The 24,812-nt window shown below is 39.5% G+C and overlaps 1 protein-coding gene across 1 annotated transcript in view; it reads left to right on the top strand.

The window, feature by feature from the left end:
• Positions 1-24,812, top strand: part of DNAH3 (dynein axonemal heavy chain 3) — a 206,223-nt gene that overhangs the window by 37,700 nt on the left and 143,711 nt on the right. The window contains exons 11-17 of the mRNA XM_023728516.1: positions 3,446-3,582; positions 6,736-6,841; positions 7,034-7,212; positions 10,432-10,616; positions 12,199-12,322; positions 16,354-16,507; positions 17,341-17,485. Coding sequence (XP_023584284.1) covers positions 3,446-3,582; positions 6,736-6,841; positions 7,034-7,212; positions 10,432-10,616; positions 12,199-12,322; positions 16,354-16,507; positions 17,341-17,485 — 1,030 coding nt within the window. The remainder of the gene's footprint in view (positions 1-3,445; positions 3,583-6,735; positions 6,842-7,033; positions 7,213-10,431; positions 10,617-12,198; positions 12,323-16,353; positions 16,508-17,340; positions 17,486-24,812) is intronic.

Genomic DNA, 24,812 nt, shown 5'->3' with positions numbered 1-24,812 from the left:
AAATTCCAAGAGGAAATCACCAAATCAATACCATTTACAATAGCCCCCAAGAAGATAAAATACTTAGGAATAAATCTAACCAGAGACGTAAAAGACCTATACAAAGAAAACTACAAGACGCTGCTGCAAGAAACCAAAAGAGATCTGCATAAGTGGAAAAACATACCTTGCTCATGGATAGGAAGACTCAACATTGTGAAAATGTCTATTCTACCCAAAGCGATCTACAGATACAATGCAATCCCGATCCAAATTCCAATCGCGTTTTTTAATGAGATGGAGAAACAAATCTCCCACTTCATATGGAAAGGGAAGAGGCCCGGATAAGTAAAGCATTACTCAAGAAGAAGAACGAAGTGGGAGGCCTCACACTACCTGATTTTAGAACCTATTATAACGCCACAGTAGTCAAAACAGCCTGGTACTGGTACAACAACAGATACATGGACCAATGGAACAGAATTGAGAATCCAGACATAAATTCATACACCTATGAGCAGCTGATATTTGACAAAGGCCCAAAGTTCGTTAAATGGGGAAAAGACAATCTCTTTAACAAATAGTGCTGGCATAACTTGATATTCATCTGCAAAAAATTGAAAGAAGACCCGTACCTCACAACATGCACAAATCTAACTCAAAATGGATCAAAGACCTAAATATAAAATTGAAAATGATAAAGATCATGGAAGAAAAAATAGGGACAATGCTAGGAGCCCTAATATATGGCATAAACAGAAGACGAACCATAAGTAACAACGCACAAACACCAGAAGAGAAACTAGATAACTGGGAGCTCCTAAAAATCAAACACTTATGCTCATCAAAAAACTTCACCAAAAAAGTCAAAAGACAACCTACAGACTGGGAAAAAATTTTTGGCTACAACAAATCGGATCAGCATCTAATATCTAAAATCTACAAGATACTGCAAAACCTCAACAACAAAAAGACAGACAACTTTATTAAAAATGGGCAAAGGATATGAACAGGCAGTTTGCCAAAGAAGACATTCAGGCAGCTAACAGACACATGAGGAAATGCTCACGATCATTAGCCATTAGAGAAATGCAAATCAAAACTATAACGAGATACTGTCTCACCCCAACAAGGCTAGCATTAATCCAAAAAACACCAAATAATAAATGTTGGAGAGGTTGTGGAGAGACTGGAACACTTATACACTGTTGGTGGGAATGTAGAATGGAACAACCACTTTGAAAATTGATTTGGCACTTCCTTAAAAGGTTAGAAATAGAAGAACCATACGATCCAGCACTCCCATTCCTTGGAGTGTATCCTAGAGAATTAAGAGCTGTCACAAGAGTAGATATATGCACACCCATGTTCACTGCAGCATTGTTCACGATAACAAAAAGATGGAAACAACCTAGGTGTCCGTCAGTGGATGAATGGATAAACAAATTATGGTATGTTCACACAGTGGAATACTACACAATGATAAAGAACAACAATGAATGCTTGAAACATAACATGGAGGAATCTGGAAGGTATTATGCTGAGTGAACTTAGTCAGTTGCAAAAGGACAAATATTGTATAAGAGCAGTATTATAAGAACCCAAGAAAAGGTTTAAACACAGAAGACAGCATCTTTGATGGTTACGAGGGTGGGGAGGGAGAGAGAGGGGTAGAAAGTAGACAAGAATTATCTTAGGTGAAGGGAAAGACAACACACACTACAGGGAAAGTCAGCACAACTGGACTAAACCAAAGCTAAGAAGTTTCCTGAATACAACCAAACACTTCAAGGGACAGAGCAGCAGGGGCGGGAGTGTAGGGACCATGCTTTCAGGGGATATCTAGGTCAATTGGCATAACAAAGTTTATTAGGAAAATGTTTTGCATCCTACTTTGGTGAGTGGCATCTGAGGTCTTAAAAGCTAGCGAGCGGCCATCTAAGATGCATCAATTGGCCCCAACTCACCTTCAGTAAAGGAGAATGAAGAACACTACGGACACAAGGAGAGTATTAGCCCACGAGACAGCAAGGGCCACATAAACCAGAGACTTCATCAGCCTGAGACCAGAAGAACTAGATGGTGCCTGGCTACCAGAATGACCGCCCTGACAGGGAACACAACAGACGGTCCCTGATGAAGCAGGAGAAAAGTAGGGTACAGAACTCAAATTCTAGTAAGAAGACCAGACTTAAGGTTTTGATTGAGACTGAAGGAACCCTGGAGGACGTGGCCCCTGGGCTCTCTGTTAGCCCAAAACTAAAACCATTTCTGAGGCCTACTCTTCAGACAAAGATTAGACTGGACTATAGGACATAAAATGATACTCATGAAGAGTGTGCTTCTTAGCTCAAGTAGATACATGAGACTAAATGGGCAGGTCCTGTCTAGAGGCGAGATGAGAAGGCAGAAAGCTCAGGAGCTGGTTGAATGGACAGGGGGAATCTAGGGTGGGAAGGAAGAGTGTGCTGTCACAGTATAGGGAGAGCAAGTAGGGTTGCAAAACAATGTACGTATAAATTTTTGTATGAGAGACTAACTTGAATTGTAAACTTTCACTTAAAGAACAGCAATAAACAAAAAAATTTTAATTTTAAAAAAAGAAAAGCGCAATAAAAAAAATGAGCAATGACCCTAGAGAAAAATGTGCAAGATATGTAAAGCAGTGTCCTACAGGAGAAAATAATAATAATGTCTAGTAATAAAGTGTCTACTCAGTTGAATAAGTCTAAAAAAATAATAATAATAGTGGTTGGAGAGTTCCAATTCTTAGAAAAGATACCTATACTTCCTCATAATCATAAAGCCAGGGCTTTTTTTCCCCCTGAGCTGAGAGGAGACTTTAGTACCTCTCTCCCTTTTACAGATGAGAAAACTGAGGACCAGAGGAGAAGTAACTTACCCAAGGTCCTATAGTCAGTGGCAGAGTCAGATTTAGAACCCATGTCTCAGGTAGCTTTTCATTAGAGAGGGAAAGTGGGAGGTCGGGACACCACTATAATCATTCTAGTGACTATTTATTGAGTACCTACTATGTCCCAAGCTCTTGCTAGGCCCTGGGGATACAATGATGAAGTCACATGCAATCCAGGCACTTGTGGTATTTATATTCTAGCTGGGAAGACAAACACAGAACTTCTCATTACACAAACATTTGATTATAATTGTTACGAGGGCCAAGCTTTCAACAGGGAAACCTAACGTACATTGGGGGCCAGGGGAACTCTGTAAGGATGTGAGACTTGAGAGGAGCAAAGGTTTGAAAGATAAGTAATCCAGGCAAGGGAAGTGGAGGGAGAAGAGAGGTAGAGGGACCAGCATAGCTATTCCAGTACTATCTGAGGAGAAATAGAGTTAAAACGCAGCTGGCATCCCTGGAAATAAGTCCATTGCTGGAGATTTTGGGCTTTGGTGCTATCTCTCTCTCTCTGTGACATCCAAAAAAAAAAATTTTTCTACTCTTTAGGTGGAATCTCTCCTGTTCCCAGAGCTGAAAGGATATAACCTGATTCTTGGGACAGTGAATACTGATGAAAAATTGGTTTCTGATCTTGTGGATCAAGCTTTTGAGGTATTTCAGAAAAACCAAGTTGGCCCTTACAAGTAAGTTGGTTCAGTTGTAACTTTATTACCTGTTAGCTAGCCTTTTGGCATTGGTTTAGAGTTCTTAACCATCATTAGATAAACAATCCTTGCTCCCACACACCCTGAAAAACATACATAATAATAAAAATAGCCAACACCTGAAAGGTGAGTAATCCAGGCAATTACTGTTTATTCCCATTTTACAGATAAGGACAGCATATTTTTCCCGAGGTTACGTAGCAAATAAAGAGGAGAGCTAGGATTCATATTCAGTTACAGGTCCACCTCCATGATCTGAAATCTTCAGGTCAGATGAGTTTTGCATTTAGACATCTTTGGATTTTAGAAAAGTAACACAATGCATATATTATATACTGTTTGGCAGCTTCAGAGAGGTCTGGGACAGCACCCCTTAATTAAACATATTGATATTTCTGCAGTTAAACCTATGAATATTCACATACATAGCCCCACACCAGTTTTAGGCCAGCTTTTGCTATCAAATGAATTTTGAAGAAACTTTCTTGTTTTCAGAGCTTTTTAGGTTTAAGGATTGATTAAAAGGGATTGTGGACCGATTATCTGAGCCCATGCTCTTCAATCATCATGCTGCATAACGGTTCACAGTTGCTCATGTACATATACTCATGCTACATGTACATAGCTTAGGGTGACCATATAATGTGGCTTCCAAACAAGGACACTGAGAGGGAAAGAGGCACTATTAATAACTATCATGGGACAAGAAGTGTAAACCTGGATTATCCTAGGCAAACCAGGACATATGGTCACCCTAACCCAGGATTTCTCAACATCGGCACTATTGACATTTTAGTCTAGAAAATTCTTTGCTGGGGTGGGCTGTCCTGTGCATCGTATGATTTTAGCAACATCCCTGGCCTCAGTACATTGTTGTTATTGTTGTTAGGTGCCATCCAGTCAGTTCCAACTCATAACGACCGTATGTACAACAGAACGAAACGCTGCCCGGTCCTGCATCATCCTCCCTCACGATTGTTGCTATGTCTGAGCCCACTGTTGCAGCCACTGTGTCAATCCAGCTTGTTGAGGGTCTTCCTCTTTTTCACTGACCCTCTGCTTTACCAAACATGATGTCCTTCTCCAGGGGCTGGTCCCTCCTAATAACATCTCCAAAGTACGTGAGACAAAGCCTAGCCATCCTTGCTTCTAAGAGCATTCTGGCTGTACTGCTTCCAAGACAGATTTGTTTGTTTTTCTGGCAGTCCATGGTATATTCAATATTCTTCACCAACACCATAACTCAAAGGCATGGATTCTTTTTTGGTCTAGTACACTAGACCTCAGTAATAATAACTACCCTCCCCTCCCAGTTGTGAAGATCAAAAATGTCTCCAGACACAGACAAATGTATCCTAGGGAGCAAAATCACCCCTAGCTGAGAACTACTGCTAACCTGGTCTGAAAATCGTGGCCTCAGATTTGGAACCTCTGCCCTTGTGAATTTGATTTGGGGACTTCAATTGGAAACTACTGCTTTCTCTGTCTGTGGGGTCTTACACAGTTTGTTTGAGTTGACAGTTCCATGGGCTTCTCCTTGTACCTCAGTTTCAGAGGCTCTGAAGTTTTGGCCAACTCTTGGGAGTGTCCGTTGAGCCCCCACAAAGCTAATTCTGCTTATTCCACATCATCTTTATTTTAATTCAAACTTATTTTAAGTCAGATCATTCCAAACACATCCTCCAATTATGGGAAAAATCCATCTAGTCATTTTTGTGTGATCTGATAACAGACAGAGAGAAACCTAATTTTATTTAATATGCTTTAGGTTCATCAATTTCAGTTTTCATCTTACAATTTAAATGTAGAATTTTAGAGCTGAAAGGAGAGGTGAGAACTAATATTTATTGCACATTAACTGTATATCGGGCATAGTATTAATTGCTTTATATACATTATTACAGTTAAGTTTTGTAACAATCCAATGATGTGTTAATTAGCATTTTCACTAAAAACTGAAGATTATAATCTTTGAAATAGTGAAGTATCTTGTCCAAGTTCATGCAGCTATCAAGTGGGAAAAATTGCAATTTGAATCTAAAGTTCTGAATTCCCAGTTCAGTGCATCTTTTGCCACATTGTATTTCTCATACCAGCTTTGCACTCTTTTTTTTTCAAGGCATCCCTTTTATTTTTTGTAATGGTTTTATTGAGATAGAATTAATATACCATAAAATTCACCTATTTAAAGTGTACAATTCAGTGGTTTTTAGTATATTTACAGAGTGTGCAATCATCACCATAATCTCATTTTTTAGCTGAGATATAAGATCCCTAGGTGGTACCAACGGTTTGCTAACCTAAAGGTTGGTGGTTCAAACCCACCCAGTGGTACTGCAGAAGATTGTTGTTGTTATTAGTTGCCACCTAGTCAATTCCAACTCATGGAAACCCCGTGTGTGCAGAGCAGAACGGCTTTATACGGTTTTCAAGGCTGTGACCTTTCAGAAGCAGATCGCCAGGCCTCTCTTCCAAGGCACCTCTGGGTGGATTCAGCCACCAACCTTTCGGCTAGCAGTCAAGTGCTTAACCATTTGCACCACCCAGGAACTCCTGCCATGGAAGACAGGCCTGGTGATATGACTCTGTAAGGATTACAACCAAGAAAAGCCTATGGAGCAGTTCTAGTCTGTAACACATGGGTTTGCCTTGAGTCAGAATCTGTAACTAATGGCAATTAACAACAACACAATTCATATACCACAAAATTCACCGTTTTAAAGTGTAGAACTCAGTGATTTTTAGTATACACTCAAGGATGTACAACCATTAAAAAAAAAAAAAAACCGTCGAGTCAGTTCCGACTCATAGCTACCCTATAGGACAGAGTAGAACTGCCCCATAATGTTTCCAAGGAGCGGCTGGTGCGTTCAAACTGCTGCCCTTTTGGTTAGCAGCCAAACTCTTAACCACTGCGCCACCAGGCCCCATGTATAACCATACCACTAATTTCAGAACATTTTCATCACTCCCCCTCCCTTTCAAAAAACAGAAAGAAAAAACCACATACCCATTAGCAGTCACTCCCATTGGGTTAATTTTTAAGATTTTATCACTCCGTTTGCCACTCTCACTAATCTGATTTGGCAACCTGTGTTTGTGTGTTTGATTTTCTGCTCTTCAATATGGAAGATACTTAAATGTATACAAGAAGTATGATGACTTATTGGATAACATGGCAGAACAAAACATCACTGCATTCCTGAAAGAAAATCATGAAATTGAGGATTTCGTGAAGGTAGGAGATGCCGCTCCATGTTTCATGCTTTGGTGGCCTGTGCTACAGACAGTCCAATCAGTAACAAGTGCTTTCTTGGTTAATATACATACTGTGCTCGACATTGGACTAGGCTCGGCCAGGGCGGGACCAAGGGTGACTGGATAGAAGCTCAAAGGCAAACTAAGCTACTGAATGTGCTCCTTTCTTCAGAGGATCAGTGAAATTAAGAAGTTGAGAAATGAAATTGCATCCATGCACATTACTGTGCCTTTGGCCATGTTCTGCCTTGATACCATGACCCTAAATTATGATCTCTGCGAGCGAGCCCAAAATCTTAAAGATCGGCTGATTCAATTCCAAGTGGATGTAAACCGGGACACCAACACCAGGTATTATTACTCTTTTTAGAGAAATAGCAGTGCTATTTGGCATGCACCATCTGCTGTTTGATCTTCAGCTCTAACTGTGCCTTCATTGTTACTGATAAGTGTCTATATTTTTTGTTGTAAGGAATAGAAACTCAGACTGGCTTAAGCAAAAAAGGGAATGTGGGGCTCACACGCTGAAAAGTTCAAGAGTTGCTAACATCTACATGCTGGGTCCAGACACAATACTGCAACAAGGGTGCAATCTCTTTCTCTCTGCTCTACTTTCCTCTGTGCTGGCTCTGTTCTCTGACAAGCTCTTTTCAGCAGTCCAAGCTTACATCTTCCCAGGTTCCCATCTTGGGGGGGATGAGTGAGAGGAAGTTTCTCTTTTTCCAGCAGAATCACAAAAGCCCTGGCCTGAATGACATCATCCTGACTTGGGTCATTTGTGCAACCCTCAGCCAATTGCTATGGCCATGAAGATGGCTCAGAGCTGGGTGGTGTTCCCATTACTCAGGGTAGGGTGTCAGCACTACCTAACCCACATGAACTCAGAGAGGGAGAGGGGTGATTTCCCAAGAAAGCGTGTGTTGTTGTTACCAGGAGAGAGAATGGGCTCTGAGAGGCAAAGATAGCAACAGACTGCGCCAGTGGCGCTATTTGAATGTTACAAAATGGCTAGTCCTTGTTATCCTAATTCTCTTTCTCACTTTAAAGTATAGACTAAGATGATTTAATGATAATAATCACTATTACTATTGTATATTGTGTATGTGTATTATTCAGGAGCCCTGGTGACTTGTTTAAGTGCTTGGCTGCTGACAGGTCAGCATTTCAAGCCCACCAAGCGACTCTGCAGGAGAAAGACCTGGCAGTCTCCTCCCATAAAGATTACAGCCAAGAGAACCATATGTGGAAGTTCTACTCTGTCACATGGGGTTGCTATCAAAAATCAACTCCATGGCACCAAAAAACAACAATATTGTATTATTCATATATATTATTATAACATTTCATAATACTAAGGTTTATAAAATGCATATCAGAAAGTCATCAGCAAATTAATGATAATAATAAAACCAGTTGCTGTCGAGTTGATTCCAACTCATGGCCACCCCGTGCATGTCAGAATAGAACTGTGCTCCATAGGGTTTTCAGTGACTGATTTCTCGGAAGTAGATCGCCAGGCCTTTCATCTGAGACGCCTCTGGGTGGACTTGAACCACCAACCTTTTGGTTAAATGCCAAGTGCATTAATGGTCTGCACCACCTGGGGACTCCAAAGATAATAATAGCTACCACTTAACCAGCACATGTTATAGTCCCGGCGCCATGTAAACACTCTGAATATTAGAGATCTAATCAGGTCTTCATAACAACCATAAAAGGCCAGCTTTATTCTCTCCACTGTGTCGATGAAGAAACTGAGATTCAGAGAGGTTAGCAAGTGGCATATCCAGGGTTTAACCTAGCTTGTTTTGACCCCCAAAGTCCCTGCTCTTAACCCCTACACTCATCTTTCTCACTGAGTGATGAATTGCTGAGATTCCTGGCTTTGGAGCCAGAAGACTTGGTTTTGAATCCAAGTCCTTCCATTGACTAGCTGTGTGGACTCTGGCAAGTTGCTTCACCCCTCTGATCTTCAGTTTCTTCACCTATAGAATGAAGGTTTAGGACTAGGACAGTAAAAGGTTTTCAGCCTTCACACCACTAGGACACTTTCTTTGGAACATTTGAGGAATTATGTTATTTTTCTTAAGCACCACTCCATTTTTTTCCTGCCAAATCAAAGCAGCATGGTGATTTAGTCGGTGAGTACATCCATGCTTATCAAAATAAATATGTAATTTCCTTGCTATTGTTGTTGGGTGCTGTTGAGTTGATTTCAACTGATAGTGACCCCATATGACATAGTAGAACTGCCCCATAGGGTTCCTAGACTATAATCTTTATGGGAGCGATTGCCAAGTCTTTGCTCCTGCAGAGCCTGTGGTTGGGTTCAAACTGCCAACCTTTCAGTTAGCAGCCAAGCCCTTAACCATTTTGCCACCAGGGCTCCTTATAATTTCCTTAGGCCTTTTCAAATAAGTGAAAACATCTAGGGGAGTGGTTTTCATCTATGGCGTGTGATCATCAACATGTAATGATCAACTAATAATAACAAAAAGTTGAAGGCCACTCTGTAGTCGGAGTGGATGTGTTGTAGATGATTTGTTTCTAATTATAATTAAAATGCTGAAGATTGTCAGTAATTAGCTTTTGTATAAATTAGAGCAGATTCAAATTATCCCCATAATAACATCATTTTTCACAGACTTGTGAAAGGAAGCAGTTAGACCTAGTAGTCCTAGTTATTGAACATAACTTTCTCTGTGCCACCAGGAATTACCTTCGGCACATGAGGAGAAAATTTTACTGGTGTACTATTAATAGTGGTAATTACAAATTAATGTATTGCTCTATTTCAATATAATATTTGAGGGGCTGTTGTTTTGGTCTAAATGTGGATTCTACCCATGAATTAGTATGAGGCAAATATTAATAGTATGGGCTTCAGAGTCAGTTAGCCAGGTTCAGATCCTGACTCTGACACCTACACACCACGTTGCTTTGGGCAGAAATACTCAGCCTCGATTTCTTCCATTATAAATATGAGTTGGAATCATATAACATAAATAATAGTAGTGCCTACCTTTTAGAATTGTTGTAAAGCTTAAATGAGTTAACATATGTAAAGCGACTAGAATGGGGCATGGCATTGTAGGGCTTAATACACGTCACATATTATTATTACTACTGTTATTATTACTGGCGTGCGATGTGCATAGGAGTCCTGATTGCACATTGGTTAAGTGCTCAGCTGCTAACCAAAAGGTCGGTGGTTAGAATCCACCAGCTGCTCTGCAGCAGAAAGATGTGGCAGTCTGCTGCCGTAAAGATTTACAGCCTTGGAAACCCCATGGAGTAGTTCTACTCTGTCCTGTAGGGTCACTATGAGTCATAAACAACTTGACGGCAACAGGTTTGGCATGGGTAATGTGTATGTGAATATCATCTATCAAGGATTTACAGATGGAGAAAAGTTGGAAGCCATTGTTCTGGTCTCCAAATAGAAATCATTTCTGTTCAGCATTCTGGGTCCTTACAAGAAAGTTATTTTAGGTGATGATGATGGGGCTGGGGGTGGTGATGATGAAATGATGATGATGATGATGATGTTGACTGTTTCTTTCTCTGTAGCATTTGTAATCAGTACAACACCATCGCAGACAAAGTCAGCGAGATTCCCGCCAACACTGAGGAGCTGGTATTCCTCATTGAATTCTTAAAGAAATCCAGTGACGTCACTGTGTTCAAACTCAGGAGGCAACTCAGAGATGCAATTGAACGGCTAGAGTTTTTGTTGGACTATGCAGATTTGCCCCGTACGTCCAATGCTGTACATGTATATGCAAATGTATATGTATATTTATATTTTTATGGATAGAGAGGCAGGGGAAGGAGAGCTATACAAGCCTACCACTGAATAGCAGGAGAGCTGCTTATTAAGTGGGTCCATATGTTAGACGTACTATGAGTCTACATTCTTATCCACAGGAATTTGAATCAAACAAAGGGAACCTTGTTAGAGAAAAAGAGGGGCTATCTGCCTGGTGTTCTTGGAAAAGCCACTCCCAAACGCAGAGTGCTCTTTATAAAGGGATAGATTGCACTCATCTATAATCTTAATTCAGCCTCACCTTTGAAGGGCCCAGAGCATTTTCCTTCGTACTCCTGCGTATCTTAAAAGAAAAGAAATGATCTGGGACCCTGGAAGGTTTATTGGGCTAAATTACAGATTTGAACCAGGACCAGGTACTGAAGGAAAAGCTGATAGGCTCTCAACAAACCAAGTTTCAGTGCCTTTTCCATATGAAAATGCCTGTTAATTTCCTGGTGTTCACAATTAGGGCGGGAAGGGGGTGTTGATAGGAGGAAGAGATGGGGACTAGGAGTTAAAACTGGTCCCCTAACCATCCACACACACATTCATGAGCTGTGCCCTCGACCACGTGTACACCCACTGGATTCTCTTAATGTGGTTTCTACCCCCTAAGTTCCCAAGTGTATGGGGGGAAACCAGGGCATTTTGGTCAGAACCATAAGATGGGTGGAGCATCCCAAAGCGGGAACTGAGACTCAGACAAGGTGAAATAGTTTGAGTGAAGAGTGAACTTCAACCCAGGTTTCTGACTAGCCTGGCAAGGTAATAAAGCATAGTGGTTAAGAACTTAGGCTTTGGAGTTGGTTAAACCTAGATTCAAATTCTGCTCTGCCAACTTCTAACAGTGTGTCTTAGTTACCTAGTGCTGCTGTAACACAAATACCACACGTGGGTGGCTTTAGAGAACAGAGATTTATTTTCTCACGGTTCTGGAGCCTGAAAGTCCAAATCAAGGTCTCAACCGTGTTCTTTCCTTGTTGATTCCTTCCTTGTCGGTAGCTGCAGGCATTCCTTGGTTCTCCGCCATCCTTACGTGGCATGTTCCCCAGTATGTGCTAGCCTCTATGTTGAATCTGCTCTTTTTATAACTCAGAAGTATTAGGTTTAGGACGCACCCTCCACTAATACGTTCCCATTAACATAACGAAGAAATCCTTATTCCCAAACGGGATCACATCCACAGGTATAGGGGTTAGGATTCCAACACATATTTTGGAGGGATATAAGTTAATCTATAGTACAGTGTGAGCTTGACCACTTGGCTTAACCTCTGTGTTAACCGTCTGTAAAAACAGGGATGATAATACCACCTACCTGCTAGCCCGGCCCTTACTTAGTAAGTGTTCAGTAAATGTAGGCTCTCATTCATTCATAATGGGCTTGGGGGACTAAACTAGTTGTTCAAAAATGCCCCCCCCCCCGCCAATCCATTCATTACCACCCCCACCCCACTTCCATTGACCTCTTATTCTGCGGGACCTATGCCGAGCGGTGTTGTAGAGTAGACTGCCTGTGTTTTGCAGAAGAGGATATCAAGTTGAACAGCACTCTGTTCCTCTGGCCAGACCAAATTGAAGATATCTTTGAAAACAGCCGAAACCTGCTCTTTAACAAGAGGGATCAGGCAGAGATGGACCTGATTAAAAGGTACGGGCAAGTCTGGGGTTGTTTTGGAAATGAGGCCTGGCCTCATAACCCCTGCTGCAGGTTCCTGGTTCTGTCTAGAGCCCCCACCACTGCCCCAGGCAACCTGTGGGTTAGGGCTGAAGACAACTGGTGGGGAAGGAATTTCCTTTTGTTTCCCACTGAGGGGTGTTCTCTTTTAAGCCTGTAGTAACCCCTGCCAATCTCTTCCCTTTCTGCTTTAAATAATTGCAATCCAGCTGTGCAGAAACAAAAGGCAAAAATAGTGGCAGTAATAACGGCCTCTGCAATAATTAATAATAATAAAATTGTCAGCCTTACATTGGAGATCACGGATCTGGAGATATCAAGGCAAGGATAACAAAGACGTGGCAGGAGGCTGAGAAATTGCCTACTTTGCAGCTGGTCTTATTTAGTGCTAATGTGGCTGTAATCATTCATTCATTCATTATTTGTCAGTCCCACCAGTATTTATAATGGATTTTTCACTATGTACTGTGCTCTACTGTAGACATGTATGTGTGTTTGGCTGGTAAATACTTGAATCCAGTGACAGAAAAAAGAGAGAAATACTGAAAAATCAGGCAGTGCCAAGTGACATGGGCCAAGTGCCATGTACGTAGTAAAGACACACGCACACACCACTTTATTTATGAACTGCAGATCCATACCCTGTCCTTATGACACGTGAAATTCCCAATGCCCGATTTTAGCTGCCATAATCCCTGCAAATATTCTTGAGAAAAGAAGAAGGCGAGTAAAAGCCAGGATTTCTATACAAGATACTTTTCTTCCAACCTCTTGTTGAAATTACCTGCATTGAGAAATTAGCTGCGTTTGGGGGTTTGGGCTGAAGGATAAACCCATTTAGTTGCTACACCCAAAATATGGCCTAGGTCTGCAGCCAGTAAAAAGAAAAAAATTGTACACACACACACACACACACATACTGTTCCTAGGAGTCCCCGAGTGGCACAAATGGTTAAGCGCTGGACTACTAATTGAAAGGCTGGAGGTTCAAACCCACCCAGAGGTGCCTTGGAAGACAGGCCTGGTGATCTTCTTCCAAAAAGTCACAGCCTTGAAAACCCTGTGGTGCCTTCTACCTTGCACACTTGAAGTCGTCATAAGTCAGAATCCACTCAATGGCAACTAACAAAAACAAACTGTTCCCAGGACTCAGAACTTAGCCTGATGGGTAGAACTGATTTTTGATGACTAACCAGGCAGCAGAATCATTATATGTAGGTTAGGTGATCGGGATCAAGTTTCTTTATCTTTTTTAAGCCTCATTTTCCTCATCTAGAAAATGGGTTAACAATACAGCCTACCTCACTGAGGTAAAGAGTGAAATAAGATGATCTGAGATTGTACCTAGGTTCCAGCCGGGACATAATAGGCATTCAAAACTGTTGGCTTCCTTCTCCCTTTTAACAATACTTCTTTTGAGAGAAAAAGTACTTCTTAACATCCAAACCACCACACTGAAAGCATGCTTTTAGAACATAACTCTCCTGTAAGCTGGAGAGAGACTAATTAGAGACAGTAGTGCTATTGAAGTTAAGAGGTGCAAGGGGTGACTAGGAGAATATTCAGCTTGATCTGGTCGACCAGTTCCTGAGGTCCTAACAGCAGAGGTCAGCAGAGGAACGGCTCTGGAAAAGACTCAGAGAGGAGACCCGTAGCCCTGGCTCAACCCTCTCTGGTGAACCTTTGAACCTCATGCCCATTATTTTACATCAGTCTGGAGACCGACCCTGTGTGAGGAGGCATAGGCAGTATTCATTTATTCATTCACTTTCTGTGAAAACAATTCTGTTCCTCTCCTAGAAAGTTAACCTTCTTTTCCCAGGATCTGCTTCCATGCTCACTCCCAGGATTGTTAGTGTAATTCAGTTCCTTGCAGGCTGTTAGCCAGAAACTGCCCTTGGTTCCTTGCCTTAATAGGGTAGATCACATTATGGCATCTGGCTTTCCTCAGGGCAAGAGAGGCTGAGAGAGAGTGAATAAGGCAGAAGTCACAGCCTTTCTGTAACCTAATGTTGGAAGTAACATCCTAACATGTTTGCCATATTCTTTTTATTAGAAGTGAGTCAGTAGGTCCAGCCCACACTCCAAAAACCAAACCAAATCCTTTGCCGTTGAGTGGATTCCGGCTCCTGGCCCACACTCAGGTAGAGAATTACACAAGGTTGTGAATACCAGGAGGCATGGATTGTTGGGCTCCAACTTAGAGGCCACTTACCACACAATTCAATTTGTAATAAAACCCAAATCAAACTACTTGAAAATTCGATAGATAGATAACTCCTGTCGAGTTGACTCCAACTGATGGTAATCTTATGTACAACGAAACAGAATGTTGCCTGGCCCTGTGTCATCCTCATGATCACCAGCATATTTGAGTTCATCATTGTGGCTCTTGTGCAAGTCCCTGTCACTGAGGGTCTCCTTTGCCCTCGTTGGCCCTCTACTTCACCAAATGTGATGTGCTCCTCCAGTGATTGATCCCTCCTGATGACATGTTTAGGCAAGCGAGTCAGACAGTGTTATGTTGTGATCCATGAGCTTTTCATTGGATAATTTTCAGAAGTTTATCACTAGGCCTTTCTTCCTTGTCTGTCTTAGTGTGGAAGCTCTGCTGAAACTTGTTCACCATGGCTGACCATGCTGGTATTTGAAATACCAGTGGCATAGGTTCCAGCATCTCAGTAACATGCAAGCCACTGACAGACAGTGGTGGACTTGGAAATTAACTCTTCTAAATTACTTTTAAGGAAAAAAGAACATTAAAACTGCCAAAGCAGAATACTTACAAAATAATGGCCATGCTATATATCAAGCTTTATGGTATGTCACTATAGCTGTTCTCAGTGGCAAATTCCCCTTACTCTTCTAAGTGCTGGAGACAAAACAAGGACTAAAAGAGACAAAAACTGCATTCATAGAGTTTACATTCTAGTGAATGAGAATGAATACTTATATAGTGATTACTACATACCAGGCTCAAGTCTAAGAATTCTGTATATGTTACCTTATTAAATATTAAATACGTACCAGTCTTAAGTCTAAGAAATTTGTATGTTAACCTTAGTAAGAATATTAAATACTGCACATTAATACTTATTAAATACTAAAATAGGCACTTTATCTATCTCTATCTGTATCTGTATATATCTGAGGTATAAAGGGGTTAAGTGACTTGCCCAAGGTCACATAACTAGTAAGTGGCAGAATGGGAATTTGAACCCAGGCTGTTTGACTCTAGAGCCTGTGCACGTAACACTGTGTTATTCTACCTCATTAGGAAAAGGGAGAAGTAGATTTGAAATTTGCTTCATTGATAATATGGATGAAGTAGATAAATCTCTAGAAAGGTCTTTTCTGATGAGTCTAGATGAAGTAGTCTTCCACTTTCATACACCAGTCACTCTGCCCTCTTCTGTTTTCTTCAGAGCACTTACCACACTATATTAAATACCTTGCCTTATTTCATCTTCATCTACCTGTGGATCCATCCATCCATCCATCCATCCATCCACACATGCATATTTATTGTCTGGGTCTCCCCCGACTAAAATACAAGCTCCATGAGGGTAGGAGCTTAACAGTATACTTCACACTAATACCTAGAGTGGTTCCTAGAACACATTAGGCACTCAAAAATAAATATCTAATATTTAATAGATGGATAAATAAATAATATGTATATACCTACATACCTTATATATATTTACATGTACAAGAAAACATCTGGAAATTTTTAATCACCAATAGGTTCACAGTAGCCATCTCTGGGAGGTGGGACTATAGATTGTTAAAATTATTTTTCCGCTTCATTTATTGTTGCATTATCTACAACTAACAATTTAAATATATATATGTATATACATACATACACATATATATACACATGTATCTGCAGGTCCCAGACGATCAATTCTCTGAGGCTTGAATATGGGTGAGCAATGCTGATATTTTGAAAATGTACAAAACGGCAAGTTCAAATGTGACTGTGCTCTCTTTGCTTTAAGGTGCTCAGAATTTGAGTCAAAGCTTGAGGGCTACAACAAGGAACTGGAAGCTTTTAGGAAGCGTGAAGTGATGACTACAGAAGAGATGAAGAACAACGTTGAAAAGCTTAATGAGATATCAAAGAACCTGGAACAGGCACTGGTGGAATTTGAGGTTTGGAGTCTTGGGATGAGAATTTGTGACTCTGTACTAGATTAATGGTTCTGGTCCTTGCTCTCATATGTTCCTGACAGAACTTGTCAGGTGGATAGCATTGGTTAATTGACCAATTCTTTCACTGGTTCTTTCAACTAACATTTATTGTGCCCCTATATTATACCAGGTTTTTTGTTAGTCACTGAGTACACAGAGAAGAAATTGAAAAAGAGTAATTGCTCACTTACAGTGAATGTTTACTATGTACTGGGCAATGTGCAGAAGGTTTTATATGTGATCTCTCAATGACCATAACAAGCCTTTGGGGTAGGTGTTGTTATTATACCCATTTATTAAATATTAAAATAGACACTTTATATCTGTATGTATAGCTATATCATCTGTATATTTATCCTCATTTAAAGTAGGAAACTAAGCCTTAGAGAAGTTAAGTAACTTGCCCCAAAGGTCAGCTAGTAAGTTCTTTAACCATTAAGTTCTAACCTTTGAGGCAAATCAGTATAAGAAGACAACATTGTGTAAACAGCTAAAGTACAAACGAAAAGTGTGAAAATGGAGATATTAATATGGTACCATGGGAACAAAGGTGATGAGTAAGTAGCAAATTATCCAAGAGCTTCAACCAGTTAGATCTCAGCTGCCTTGGCCCTCTGAGGTCACAGACGGATCTGCTTGCTCGAGTCCATACCTTATTTTCATCTCTTGCTCTACAGATATGCTTAGCGTCTTCCTCTACTTGGTTTACAAGGTACTGAGGAATTTACCATGGTGGCTTCCAGGGTTCAGGAGAACCACCCACTCAATAATCAGCATCCCCTTTTGCCCTTCAGTTGATCAATAAGGAGGAGGAGCTGTTGGAAAAGGAGAAGAGTACCTTCCCCCTTCTGCAAACCGTGATGACCAACAAAGTGCCTTACGAGCAGCTGTGGGTGACAGCCTACGAGTTCAGCACCAAATCAGAGGAGTGGATGAACGGTATGCTGTGGTCTTATTGGAACAGAGTGGGGACCCCCAGCCAGTTCTGAAATAAGGTTTGGGCTTCAGAATCTGGCTGGACTTTTCCAGATTCTGACACTCTGGATTAAGGCAGCCCCAGTCAAAATTTTCTAATTTGTTAACGATGAAAGGTAGGGGTCAAAGAGCCAGACCTGCTGCCATAGTAAAATAGAATAGAACAACCTAGAGAGCCATGAATTCCACAGTGACTCTGAGAGGCAGATGGAAGAAGGATAAAGTAACAGTGCCACTACTGTACTGCTTTAAGAAAGGCCTGGATCCCATAAACATCTGTAAAACTACCTCCTCTACTCTAGACTCTGGAGTCTAGAGAGTATTAAGGAGGTAGAATCAATGGGACTTAACGATTGATATGATGTGGGTAGGGGGTTGTGAGGAAGAGGGAAGAACCTAGGGAGATTTCCAGATGGTTGGCTCAGGCAATTCCGTGGATGTTGCCATCACTGGCATAAGAACAAGAGAAGAGACAAGTCTGTTGGGGGAAAAGCAATCAGCTTGACTACATTGATTTGGAGAAGTCTGCAACCATCCCCATGGAAATATTAATTAGCAATTGACTGTATCATTCTGGAGTTTTTGAGATGGGTTTTGATGGGGAGATTTATATATTCAGGAATAATTGATGGACTTGTTGTTGTTAGTTGCCATCGAGTTTATTTCAACTCATGGCGACCCCGTGTGTGCAGTGTAGAACTGCTCCATAGGGTTTTCAAGGCTGTGACATTTTAGAAGCAGATCACCAGGCCTGTCTTCTGAAGTGCCTGTGGGTGGGTTCTAACCGCCAACCTTTCAGCTAGTAGTCCAACACTTAATCGTTCAGATGACAATAAAGCCATGAATGACGTTGCCTGGGGAGAGTTTGTAAGAGGAGAGGATAAGTCAGAGATCCTTAGGTTTGAATCTTTAGCTTGTTTGTAATGAACTTCAGTGTAATTGGTTTCAGTATAATGAACACAACTGTGATGAACATCTTTGTGGCCAATTAATTTTTTGGACACAACTATGATTGTTTACTTAGGATAAATTCCTAAAAGTGAAATGGCTGGATCAAAGGATATGCAATGAAAATTATTAAGGTTTTATAAAATGCTTTTATTATTGTTATTGCCTTCTGGATAAATGTTATATTTTAATTTCTTCTTCTAGCGGTTTAAGCGTGTCCATTCCCCACACCCTCAATAATCCTGGGAATCAGTAGCTTCTAAAACTTTTTTGCTAATCTGATGTTTAAAATGATATCTCATTTTTAATCTTTAAAAAATATTCTTTCCTTTAATTACTGTTGAAGTTGAATGTTCATTGGACAGATGAATTTCTTATTTTATAAAAGTCTACTCTCATGAGCTCTCATTTTTTTCTACTGCAGTGTTACTAAACTCCCTTCTTCAAGTAATTTTTTAGTTTTGGATAATATTTCAGTTGATGCTCTTAATTTTTCCAAGTACTCAGTCATATCTATGCAATTAGAATATTTTACCTTCTTAATTTATATTTTTATGCTTCTTTTATTATTTACTTTTCTAACTGTTGGCTAGCACTTCCAAAATAAGTTTAATACTGTGCTGATAATAATTGGCACCCTTGTTTTCCTGATTTTAATGGAATGTTTCTATAGGGTCACCTTTAAACATGATGCTTTGTTGTTTCGACATAAGAATTTTTGTGGTGTTAAGGAAGTATTTACAATTTACCAAGTCTTTTTAATTAAAAATGGATATTACATTTATAAAAATGTTTATTTTTTTTAACTCGTATACAGTAATGTTGACCTTTTTGGTGTACAGTTTCATGAACTTTAACACATGTATAGACTCATGTAACCACCACCACAATCAGAAAAGAGAACTGTGTTGTCATCTCAATATTAACTCTCTTATGCTACCCCTTTTTAGTCATACCCTACCTCCAGCCATAATACTATTGATCTATTCATTATTACTGTAGTTTTGTCTTTCTGAGGCTGCTATATAAATGGAATGATATAGTACGTAACCTTTTGAAACTGCTTCTTTCACTTAGTATGTTGAGACTCATCCAAGCTGTCTGATTCATGTAAGCCATTCCTTTTTATTGCTGAGTAGTATTCTATTGTAACAACACAACAACATTCTGTTGTATGGATGTACCAGTTTGCTTAACCATTCACCCACTGTTGGCTATGTGGGTTGTTTCTGGTTTTGGATTATTATGAATGTTGTTGTTGTCAGGTGCCATTGAGTCAGTTCCGACTCATAGCGACCCTATGAACAACACAACGAAACACTGCCCTGTCCTGGGCCACCCTTGTAATCCTTGCTAGTTTGAGCCCATTGTTGCAGCCACTATGTCAGTCCTTCTTGTTGAGGGTCTTCCTCTTTTTCTCTGACCCTCTGCTTTACCAAGGATGATGTCCTTTTCCAGGGACTGGTCCCTCCTGATAATATGTCCAAAGTATGTAAGATGAAATCTAGCCATCCTTGCTTCTAAGGAGCATTCTGGCTGTACTTCTTCCAAGACAGATTTGTTCATTCTTCTGGCAATCCATAGTATATTCAATTTTCTTTGCCAGCACCATAATTCAAATGCATCAGTTATTCTTCAGTCTTCCTTATTCATTGTCCAGCTTTCGCGTGCATATGAGGTAATTGAAAATACCACGCCTTGAGTCAGCACACCGTAGTCCTCAGAGTGACATCTTTGCTTTTTAACACTTTAAAGAGGTCTTTTGCACAGGTACGCCCAATGCAATATGTCATTTGATTTCTTGACTGCTGCTTCCATGGACGTTGATTGTGGATCCAAGTAAAAAAATGAAATCCTTGACAACTACAATATTATCTCTATTTATCATGATGTTGCATATTGGTCCAGTTGTGAGGATTTTTGTTTTCTTTATATTGAGGTGTAATCCATACTGAAAGCTGTAGTCTTTGATCTTCATCAGTAAGTGCTTCAAGTGCTCTTAGCTTTCACCAAGCAAGGTTGTGTCATCTGCGTATGGCAGGTTGTTAATGAGTCTTCCTCTAATCCTGATGCCGCATTCTTCTTCATATAGGCTAGCTTTTTAGACTGTTTGCTCAGCGTACAAATTGAATAAGTTATGGTGAAAGAATACAACCCTGATGCACACCTTTCCTGATTTTAAACTGTGCAGTATCCCGTTGTTCTGTTTGAATGACTGCCTCTTGGTCTATGTACATGCTCCACATGAGCACAATTAAGTGTACTGGAATTCCCATTCTTTACGATGTTATCCATAATTTGTTATGATCCACACAGTCAAATCCTTTTGCATAGTCAGTAAAACAAAGGTAAACATCTTTCTGGTATTCTCTTCTTTCACCCAAGATCCATCTAATATGGCAATTATGAATAGAGCTGCTATAAATATTCATGTACAAGTTTTTATGTGAACACAAGTTTTCAAGTATATAGGATAAATAGCCAGGAGTGGATTGCTGGGTCATACTGAAAGTGTATGTATAACTATATAAGAAAGTTCCAAACTCTGTTTTCTGTAGTGACTGTACCATGCACCATTTTGCATTCCCATCAGCAATGTGTGGTTGTTCCGGTTGCTGCACATGCTTGGTATTGTCAGTATTTTGTATTTTAGTCATTCTAATAGGTTGTTGCCGTGTGTCATCATGGTTTTAATTTGCATTTTCCCTAATGGCTAACGATTTTGAATATCTTCTTATGTGCTTCTTTGCCATTTGTGTATCCTCTTTGGTGAAGTATCTGTTCAAGTCTTTTGCCTATTTTTTAAAAAATTGAGTTCTGTTGAGTACTGTGGTCTTTATGTATTTTGAATACAAGTTCTTTGCCAGGTATGTGATTTGTAAATGTTTTCTCCCAGTTTGTAGCTTGTCTTTTTATTCTCATAACAGTGTCTTTCACAGAGAAAAGGATTTTAATTTTGATGAAGTCCAGTGTATATTTTTTTCTTTTATGGATTGTGCTTTTGATGTCAGGTCTAAGAAATTTTAGCCTACCCCAAGTTATGAAGTTGTTCTCCTATGTTTTCTTCTATAAATTTTATAATTTTTTGTCTTACATTTCGATCTATGGTCTATTTTGAGTTAATTTTTATATAAGGTAAGAAATTTAGGGTGAAATTCATTTTTTTGCATTTGGATGTCGAGTTGTTCCAGCAATTGAAATAATTGTTGAAAAGACTGTTTTTCCTCCGTTGAATTGCCTTTGTACCTTTGTCAAAAATCAATTGGCCGTATTTGTGTAGGTCTATTTCTGGACTCTCAATTCTGTTTCATTTATCAATCTAAACCATTACCACAGTCTTGACAACTATAGCTTTATAGTAAGTCTTCATACCAGATAGTGTGATTCTTCTAACTTCTTTCTTCTTCAGATTTCTTTTGACTATTCTATTACCTTTGCCTTTCCATATAAATTTTATAATCTATTGTCTGTATAGACAAAAAAACCTGCTGGGAGTTTGATTGGAAATGTGTTAAATTTACAGATCAATATGGGGAAAGTTGACATCTTTAGTGCATTGAGTCTTCCAATCCATGGACATGGTATGTCTTTCCAGTTATTTAGGTCTTCTTTGACATCTTTTATCAACATTTTGAAGGTTTCAAGATGCAGATTCTATAAATATTTTGTTATATTTATACATAAGTAATTTTGGAGCTATTGTAAATGATATATATTTTTAAATTTCAGTTTCTAATTATTCCTTCTAATATGTAAAAATACAATTGATTTTTGTGTGTTGAGCTTCTATTCTGCATCCTTGTGTTCTAGGAGGTTTGTTGTTATTGTTGTTCAGATTTCTTGGAATCATCTACATAAACAATCATGTGTTCTGGAAATAGAGATGTTCTATTTCTTTGTCTCCAATCTGCATGCCTCGTTTCTTTTACATGTCTTGTTGCACTGGCTAGGACTTCTAGTATGATGTTGAACAGGAATTGTGAGAGTGAACATCCTTGCCTTGTTCTTGGTCATAGAGAGAAAGCATTCTGTCTTTCACCATTAAATATGATGCTAATATAGACTTTTTATAGATGCCCTTTATCTGATTGAGGAAGCTCCCTTCTATTCCTAGTTTGCTGAGAATTTTTATCATGAATGTATATCGAATTTACTCAAATGCTTTTTCTGCATCAATTGATATGTGATTTTCCTTCTTTAGGCTGTTAATGTGGTGTGTTACATTGCATTCCTGGAATAAAACCCACTTTGACATGGTGTAGCATTCTTTATATATATTACTGGGTTCAGTTTTGTATGCCTAATATTTTGCTGAGGATTTTAGCGTCTATGTACATGAAGGATATTGATCTGTAGTTTTCATTTCTTGTAATATCTTTGGTTTTGTGTCAGAGTACTGCTAACCAGTTAAAGTAAGTTGAGAAGCATTCCCTCTTCAGTTCTTCTGTCATCTGAAAGAGATTTTATAGAATTGTTATTTTTTTCCATAATGTATTTGGTGGAATTTTCCAGTGAAATCATATGCTCCTGAAGTGTTATTTTTTTGCAAACTTTTAAACTATGAATTTAATTCCTGCAATAGTTACAGCACTATTCAGGTTATCTATTTCATCTTGAGTTAAGTTTTTGATTTTTGTTTCTGATGTGTGACTTAGGAGACCCAATGTGTAGAACTGCTACATAGGATTTTCTTGGCTATAATTTTTACAGATGCAGATCGCCAGGCCTATTTCTTCCATGGTGCCAGTGGGTGGCTTTGAACCACCTACCTTTTGGTTACTAGCTGAGTGCAAATTGTTTGTACCACACAGGGACCTTTCATTTTAAGTGAATTTTGGAAGCTTATGGTTTTAGGGAAATTGCTCCATTTTTCCCAAGTGGTCTAATATGTGTGCATAGATTTGTTTATATTATTTCCTTCTTATCCTTTTAATGTCTGTGGGGTCTGTAGTGATATCCTGTTTTTTATTCCTGATATTGGTGATTTGTGTCTTCTCTTTTTTTTGTCTTTGCTATTCTTGCTGGAAGTTTATCAAGTTTTTTTCTAGGTTTGTCCATTTTATATTTTCAAAGAACCAGCTTTTGGTTTTATTGATTTTCTCTGTTTGCAATGTCTTTGATTTCTCCCCTCACTATTATTCCCTTCCTTGAGCTTGGTTTTCTAGTTTCTTAAGATGGAAACTTAGATGATTGATTTGAGAACTTTCTCTTTTTCTAATGCTGTAAATTTCCTCTTATAGTTGCATCACACAATTTTTTTTCTGTTCAAAATCTTTTCTGGTTTCCTCTGAGACTTCTGTGATCCATGGGTTATTTAGAAATGCAATGTTTAATTTCCAAGTGTTTGAACATTTTCCTGTTAAGCTTCTGTAATTGATTTCTATTTTAATTCCATTGTGGCCATTGAAAATACTTCGCATGATTTCAGTTCTTTTAAATTTGTTAAAGTTTGTTGTATGATCCAGGATATGGTTTATCTAGGTGAATGTTCTATCTGCAATTGAAAAGAACGTGTGTTCTGTTGGTTGTGGTGGTGGAGTGTTCTGATAAGAGGTCAAGTTGGTCGATGGTGCTGCCTTTGTTAGAAACCAACTTTGGCAGTGCTCATACTTTCCTTGACACATCCCTCTGCATATATAAGCTGTGAGTTTTGCTGCAATGGGATTCCTACTGTTTCTTCAACTTTTCCCTTTCCATTGGTTTTCAGAGTATGGTTCCAGGACAAGCAGCATCAGCATCACCTAGGAATGTGTTAGAAATGCAAAATCTTGAGCCCCCACCCTAGACCTACTCAATCAGAAACTCTAAAGGTTGGGCCGAGAAATATGTGTTTTAGCAAATCCTATCAGCAGTTCTGATGCACACTAAAGTTTGAAACCACTGTGATATCCTACAGAAATTCCTCCTAGTAGCTCACATTTAGACGGCACCCTTCTCCAATTTCTAGTAAAGATGGAGGTTTTCCCCTTTGATCATTTAGTAGGGAATTAAGATAGGCAGATGCAGTTGAATGCATGGACTCACATTACCATGTTTGCCTAGAAGTTGTTCTTCCTTTATATTCTTGGGACTGAAGAGTACGACCTTAAGGAATGCCATTGGCAGTATTTCATAGAACTCTAGAGTGTCAGAGCTGGACAGGACCTCACTTGTTATTTCCTCCAGCCTCCATATTGGAATATAGACTGAGTTGACTGTATCCATGTAGCTACTGCAAAAATTACCACTTGTTGTCTCATCTTTTAAGATCAGAATTAGAGTTCCAGCGTGTGGTCTTTACACTGAGTTATGAGGTTAGGTGTGTGAATAAAGAGATTCATGCCTTCTTTTCCAACAGCGGTTC

The sequence above is a fragment of the Trichechus manatus genome, unplaced genomic scaffold (genome assembly GCF_000243295.1).
Source record: "Trichechus manatus latirostris isolate Lorelei unplaced genomic scaffold, TriManLat1.0 scaffold00024, whole genome shotgun sequence".
Lineage (NCBI taxonomy): Eukaryota > Metazoa > Chordata > Mammalia > Sirenia > Trichechidae > Trichechus > Trichechus manatus.
The sequence above is the reverse complement of the archived record's forward strand: the minus strand, read 5'-3'. Positions and strand labels throughout refer to the sequence as shown.